The sequence below is a fragment of the Ovis aries genome, chromosome 2 (assembly GCF_016772045.2).
Source record: "Ovis aries strain OAR_USU_Benz2616 breed Rambouillet chromosome 2, ARS-UI_Ramb_v3.0, whole genome shotgun sequence".
In the NCBI taxonomy this organism is placed as follows: domain Eukaryota; kingdom Metazoa; phylum Chordata; class Mammalia; order Artiodactyla; family Bovidae; genus Ovis; species Ovis aries.
Window position 1 is genome coordinate 52,359,844 of NC_056055.1, and position 7,682 is coordinate 52,367,525.

General features: G+C 44.5%; 1 protein-coding gene across 4 annotated transcripts in view; it reads right to left on the reverse strand.

Moving 5' to 3' along the window:
* Positions 1–7,598, reverse strand: part of CLTA (clathrin light chain A) — a 34,870-nt gene extending 27,272 nt beyond the window's left edge. For all 4 annotated transcript variants that reach the window (XM_042243260.2, XM_027964422.2, XM_027964421.1 and 1 more), the window contains exons 1-3: positions 7,292–7,598; positions 2,601–2,638; positions 196–313 (exon numbers count right to left, since the gene is read on the reverse strand). In XM_042243260.2, the coding sequence (XP_042099194.1) occupies positions 196–313; positions 2,601–2,638; positions 7,292–7,493 (358 nt within the window). In that variant the 5' untranslated portion in view covers positions 7,494–7,598. The remainder of the gene's footprint in view (positions 1–195; positions 314–2,600; positions 2,639–7,291) is intronic.
* Between the last annotated feature and the right edge of the window lie 84 nt (positions 7,599–7,682).

Consider the following 7,682-nt stretch of genomic DNA (forward strand, 5'->3'; position numbering starts at 1 on the left):
TGCACTTGTGACTCTGGGCTTGTGATGAAGCATCTCCATGTAGGTGGTGTTGTGATCTTCTCATTGTGAAACATACCCTCTCCAAAACTGGACAAGGACATTACGGCTAATTCATGTTAAAAATGGGTAACAGTAGAGTCAAGGTCAACTATTCCACTGAAAACAGACACCCGAAGACAGAAAGGGATTCCTTACCAAGGGCTTCCAAGCGTTCCGTCTGCTCTTCTCTCCATTTACGGATACTTTCAGGCTCTGACTGCAATCGATCCACTTGTGAAATAGCTGCGTAACTGTCTGTCGGCCCATTACTCTCCTTAACAGAAAACACAGTTGTGCTCTATCAGTTCCAAAACCTCCTCCCCGACATGCCCTTCACCCAAGTTAGAACCCCTGGTTACGTGCCACACTGATGGCTGCTCTAAATGTGAAGGAGCAACAACATCCTTACATGCTGGTAGGAAGCTTTCAACGTGATGCACTCAAGCCTTACAACCCACAAGGTAGGCAGAGTAGCTGTTATCCGGCTACTAAATGAGACATGAGTGGGAGAAAGCAAAGTTGGGGAAGTGGGTAATGGACTTACTAGGAAAACAGTATCATCAACTTTGTTTTCCTTACTTGACAAAGAGACTATAATATCTTCAAAGTAACAAAGGTAAATACATGATACAGTAAGACCTAGAACCTGACACTTCCAAATGCTTATTATACAATACAGGGAAAAGTTCACTGTATACCACCTAGGCAAACTACAGTGAATTCTAGGGAAGAGAGTCCAAAAGAAAATGCATAGTTAGTACAGTCATACCAAGAAAAAGAAAAAAAGGCAGGCAAATGTGAATCAGTGTATGTGGCAGTGGGTAGGAGGGAGCGGGTGGGTAGGGGGCTGACTCTTCTTTATAGTGGCTAAGATTGGGGAGCTAGTAAACAAGTTGATAAAGATTCAAATGGAATTTAATCTTTAGAGAATTACTGCACCTACTGAACTAGGAACATTACCAGCTTAACCTCAGCAGACTATAAACAAAGATGGAAAGCAAACGATTTACAGTAGTATTCACTTATTATTAGAACCGTCCATGTTTCAGCCACATGAACCCTTTATCTCCCAAACACCTTGCAAGGCAAATTTTTATTCCCATTGCACAGCTGGAGGATTAAACTGAGACCCAGGTAAATGACATGTCCAAATTCATAGCTAGTCAGAGAAAGAGTCAGGACTGAACCCCATTCCATCTCCCTCTAAAGGCCAAGCTCTAAACCAGGGTTTGGAAACTATAGCCAGCTCAGCCACCTATTTCTATAATTAAATTTTATTGAAATAGAGCCATGACCATTTATTTATATACTGTCCATGGATTTTTTTGGTATAGCAACATAATAATCTGACACAGAACTTATGCTCTACAAAGCTTAAAATGTTTACTATTAATATCGGTCCTTTACAGAAAGTTAGTCCACTCTTGGGATAAACCAATTAAGACTAATCTCATCCTTCTTGACAGTTAACTGGTTAAGGCTGCGCAGAAACCCAGGCAGAGGCAAAGCACCAAGCTATTTCCCTGAACTACAGTGAGAAGGGAAACATCTAGTCAAAAGGGAACCAGAGGACTTTTGTTGAGTGGTTGGGAGAAACCCCCTGCTGTTCTAGATGGTATGACACGCCCATGCTGAGACCCGAAGTGCTTGCAGTCATTCTGCCACCATGAAAGAGTATAAAACTGCACAGTCAGCTAGCGGAACCAGAACCCTAGAGGAAGTGAGTCAGAATCCTGGTTCGAGGACCCCTGGCCTATCGGAGTTCTTTCAATTCTAAGAAATAGTAAATTCTCTGTATTTAAGCCCATGTCAAGTTGGACTGGTGGGCTTCCCTGGTGGCTCAGTGGTAAAGAACCTGCCTGCCAATGTAGGAGACACAGGTTAAGTCCCTGGGTCGGTAAGATCCCCTGGAGAAGGAAATGGCAACCCACTTCAGTATTCTTGCCCGGAGAATCCCACAGACAGAGGAGCCTGGCATGGTACAGTCCATGGTTTCACAAGAGTTGGACATAACTTAATAACTAAACAAGTTGGGCTGGTAACCAAAAGCTCAACAACACAGAGGGAAAATAATGGTAGTTATCACAAACACCAGCCACCCCCACCGTCACTATAATCTAAAAGCTAAATGGTTCAAATGTTGGTCCTACCACAGACTACCTTTGTTACTTTCAAACTCCTGGTTTCACCTCTGCATGCCTTATGTGTAAATGGGAATAACAATAGCATAGCCCCCTCAGGTTGCTGTGAGAATTAAAATTCAGTCCAGTGTTTGATACCGCATGGCACACTGTCAGCCACTGCCACCATCATGATGAAGGGTCATTTCTTGAGAATAAAGTTGGTACCACTAGGGCCAGGCCAATCACGTTTTAAAAGAATGCTCTATCAATGTCTCTCTTCAAATCCTTCCACTTTGGCAGGTAACATACCAGTTACTGATACACCCAGCAAAGTCAAAGGAGTGGCATCCTTTCTAGGTGAGTCAATTCAAATCACAGAGAAGAAGACTCTCAACACTATCATTCAACATCATCAGAGCTGTTGTACAGAGTCTGTACCTGGTAGTATTCTCCATTCGTCACTCCATCAACAGCATCTGCAAGACATAAGATTTCAATCTGTCAGTAAGTGCTGGGCAAATGCTAGGTCAAAGGGTTATAAGGTAGGACATAGTATTATGTGTTGTTAGTACTTTAAGTTACTAAACACTATCCCCGTGTGAGACACCAGGGAGAACAATGGACAACTTTCTATTCAATGAAACCAAGATGTGCTTATACACAAATGACTTCACCAAAATGTGGACAAATCTGTCTAAAAGCTTTTCATGAATATCTTCTGGCTTACAGAGATAATACTTATAAGCCTGGCAGGAGAGTCTCACAGAGCAAGTTTCTCTATGAAGGTTCTAGAGAAAGCAAAGGTATGAAAGGGTGGCCTAGAATCCTTTACAGCAAACAGATATGCAGCTTTGTGTTTCAACCAAGGTGCTTTCTTGGGGGTCAGGACTCTCCATCCTTTGGCTGGAGTAGGTTTGGCACCTGAGGGTCTATAGTTGAGACTTCTTGCTAATTCCTCTAGTTCTCTTGGGAATTAGTCCAGAACAGTAAGATTTGGGCATATCAAAATAAAATCAGTGTTTTCAAGGATGCAAGTTACAAAAACTCAAAGTATCTGATCTTATTAGCACAACTAATTATTCATGAGCTAAATGAGAAAGTCCATCTCAGAAATATGAAAAATGTCTAAGACCTCGAGATTTTCAATCCATACAGTATAAAATGGAGGTCCACAGGCTGAACATATTTTCTTTAAAATACAAAGTACTTAATCAGGAAATTCCACAAAATCAGGATTTCGTGTGTGTGTGTGTGCGTGTGTGTGCGCGTGTGCACGTGCGTGGATGTGTGGAGTGGGGGAGGGTGCACAGACAAGATCTGGTGATACTGGGCCTACATTCCTTAATGAAGGCAGCCTTTATGTGCAGCATGCTCTGGACAACCTGCCAGTCCCCACTGGCCCCATTTTATGTTTTTAACCCATTCTGTGTGTCACTAACTCAAGTTACCTGATTGGTCCAATAAGCATGTGTTTCTAATCCATGCCCTGACCCAACAGCTATCACGGAGAGTCTGTACAGGGCCGCACAGCAGCCCGTAGCCTTCCCCTGAAAGCTTCAAATATAGGCACCATAAAAACGCAGTGTCCACCTACATACTCTACGTATTCTTTATCTGTTGGCTGACTTATCTTTACTGCCTGCTATGCAGGACTTCTAGTATTCTGCCCAACTGTTTTCAAACTACCATGACTGTGTTACTGTGTAAGAGAGAAGAGATGAACCTAACAGACACAAGAACCCAAGGGGTAAAAGGAATGCGGAGGAGCTGGTGTGCGCCACCATCACAAGGTCCTCAGGAACATCCGAGCTTTTCCGAGCAGCCAGAGGCAAGGTGCCCTCAGCCACATTCTTTCCTTTGACCAGGCAGAGATTGCAAACCACTCCTCCAGTCGTCTTGGTTTCTAACTATAATAATTAAATCCAACTTAACTGCCTATTTTCCAAATCAACTTCATTCTCTTGCTTCTCCCAATTACCCTCTGCTCGGCTTTGGGAGTACTGAAAACTTTCATTTCCCCACTTAAAAAAAAAAAAAAGGGAAAATGGAGACGAAAGAAAAGGCCACATAATTTCATTACTTGGTCTACTAGTTTCTATTTTTTTTAGTGTATCTAATGCATATACATAAAACTTCTTTGAGCAAAATCAGACTCCTATAACAGGTGCTTCTAGTAATCCATTTATCTATATCATTAAATTCTCAACTTTTTAAGAATTAAAACACCCACTACTTATTGCTTCCATGTGCCAGGCACAATGTTAATTAAACACTTTCAATACATTAAGTTTTAATCTTCACAACAAATCTCTATGTATCAGCAATTGACAAATGACCTTAAAATATGTGTATAGCTGGCCCCTTGAGAGGTAAGTAAGGTGTTCTTGAAGGAGCAGGTAACTGGTGACAATGTTTTCTCTCTTAAATTTACTTTTGAGTTTCAGCATGTTTTAAAATTTTTGCTAAGGTGACAGCAGGAAAAAAAAACTTTAAGGTGCCCTGGTTGTGCCAAACTTCTATCCTGAGGTAATCAACCTGACATCTGAATTTCTTCTTTACTAAACTGCCTGAGTTTTGGCCATTTTTCTGCTTTTGATCTCTAAGTATTCTTTCTGTATTAATTATTTGTTCTCTCACATTACAAATATTTCCCCCATTATCTTTTTGTATGATTATAATAGCTGATACCTAGAACTACTTAACTTGTATGAGACAACATCAGGCTTTTTTTCCTTTATGAGTTCTTTATCTGTTCTTATGATAAAGGCCTTTCCTACTCTTAGGAAAATAAAAAGGTATTTACTTTTCTTCTGGTACTTTAAAAAAAGCCTCTTCCATCCACTTGGAGTTTATTTTTGTATAAAATTTATAAAGCGAAGTAACTGTAAATCTTTGAGCCTCAATGGCTAGTCCAGCCAGGCCTACTTTCTGGTTAGTATATTATAGTTAACAATTATCCAGTTAATATAGTCCAACCTAGGGCCATTGGCAGTGGGAGAGACTTTGATCACTCCTCCAGACACAATTCTCACCCCATAGCTCCAAGTCACATGTTGCTTGTCCTTTAGGTCTGAAGACTCACCCAGCGTTGGCAAGTCCTTTGAGCTTTCATTAGTTACTTTTCTACTGTACTTACTGACATTCAACTGGCTCAAATGAAAGGCCTGTCTGTTGCTATAGAAACATGCAGAAGAAAGGCCACCCCAGGGCCTTGATGCATTAGGACAGCTAAGCTAGGCAACTTAATGCTCCAGAAGGAAACTTTCTAGGGACCTCAGACAGAAACAAGGACCAGAATACATTTCCAGAGAGGAAAGACTATCCCAAACCCACTTCAACTTTCACTTTCCCCAACCACTGGAAGTCAGGAAGACCTGGGTCTGAATTCCTATGGAGTCCTCCTGTATTAGCTGAACACTGCTTAATTTCCACAATGATCAATTCTCCCCTGAAACAGAATGACACCACCACTCCACCCGCAGAGTTGCTGCATGGATCTGAAAGTACAGGGCACTGGGGCACAGCAAATGTGCGAATCACTAAGTATCATGCCTGCAATTTCCCTGAGCTTTCCTCCACCACTGCTACCAAGAAAATCACTCTCCTTAAATGTACATGCCTCTCTTACCATGAGTGCCTCACTGCCTTACTCTCTCAGCAGCTCCTTGACTGCTTCTCTTCTCCTCCTCCATCCATAGCCCTCAGGATTGAGGGCTTTTCCTCAGCTCTAGACTCTGCCTTTTCCTGACCACGGGTTCTTCCTCAGTATCCAGGAGCCACTTCACTCAGCTGGTTACCTCCCACCTCTAAACTTATGTTTTTCTCCGCATCTACTAACAACTGAGGACATCATCCAAGGCTCAGGCTGAGCCCCTCCTTCATGGAAGTTTTCCCCCAGCCTGGGGGAGTTCAGATATGTTCCTCTTTCCTCAGTCTCTGCTACTGCCTCCGCCTGCATAGCTCTGCACAGTAACACATCAGATACAGAGTTCCCTCCTAAAATCTGTTTCCTCAGTGCACCCCAAAGCCTCTCGGCTTTGTAACACCCTTCTCACCCCACTCCCAAGGAATAATGTGTAGACACATCATAATAACGTGTATAGTAATTACTACACACAGCAGGAACTGTGTATAGTAATAACATACCAGGTTCTGTGTGTAAGCACTTTACAGATGCTCTCCAATATAATCCAACCCTGTGTGGTGTTTATCTGCACCTTTTACAAAGAACATTGAGGCAGGGCAGTAGCAGTGGTTATGTAAGTTGTATGGGACCACAAAGCTAAACCCACCCTCAACCAGTCTAGGCTAGCACAGGATCTTAACCACTAGAGACAGAGAAAGAGCGAGAGAGAGAGGAGGAAAAAGAGAAAAAGAAAACATGTCCAACTAGTGCTCTAATCCCTAAGGGAAGTGCTGACCACTGCACGTTGTTGGTTTTTTTTTTTCCCCTGACCAATGCACTGTTACCAACCTCAACTACGCTGTCAAGAGATCTGGCTTTAAGTCTCTAAATGCTTAGTTCACTAAGAAAGTCCTTCCTAGGAACTAAGTCAGCAATCATCCCTTCCTTCCCTTTGCGAAAGCTTGATGACCAAGGGATCCATGTGTCCAATTATACTCTCCCTTTTACCTCTGCAAACTGCCATCGCCAAGATCCGCCATTCTACCCAGGACCTCTGCAGCTGGATGTGGAGTTTTTGCACATTTCTGTGTACATACTGTGTGCCTGCCCTCCTTCCTACTAACTGGTCGGTGTAGGCTCAGATTTGCCTTAAGTCTGGCCCAGCTGCGCCAATGCGGTTACGCCTCTGAGGCCAGGCTCAAGGCACAGCAATTGCTCAAGGAAAAGTTCCTGAACTGAATGGGCTTCCTCTGGCTCCTAAGCTTGTCATCCCGTTTTCTTGGCTTCTTCGGCACGTGCGTGCCCATGAGCGCTCAAACACACTCTTCGGACGGACTAGGCCTGCCAAGCCTGGGTTTCCGGATGACTGGGCCGGGGGCTCGTTTCCTCTTCGCACTCCTCAACCTCCCGGATGGAGAGGCACAAGAGTTACACAGAGCTCTCAGACCCACTGTGGGCCGAGTTTCCGGAGCAGCGCTTCCGCCCCGAAAGCACCCGCACTTACCTGGAATCCCCGGCGGCTCGCCGTGAGGCTGGGATCCGGGGGCGCCGCCGTCCAGGATGGCGAAGGCCTCGTCGTTCTCGATGCCCGCAATCTCGCTCTCCTGCTGCGCCAAGAAGGCCGCGGCAGGGTCCTCTTCGCCGGCCACTCCGTTCCCCAGGGCGGGACCGCCAGCGGGGACGCCGAACGGATCTAACTCAGCCATGGCGGGAAGTTCGACGGCACCGACTTTCAGAGAAACACCAACCGACCAGCAGATACGACGTCCGGCAGCGGCCGCTGTGCTTGCGCCTGCTATCAGAGGCAAGCTGGAGGAGGGAGAAGGCGGAAGCGGAAACCCGGCCCCAATATCCGGTCGGTCCAGGCGGTGTTGGAGAGCCGAAAAGGTAATACC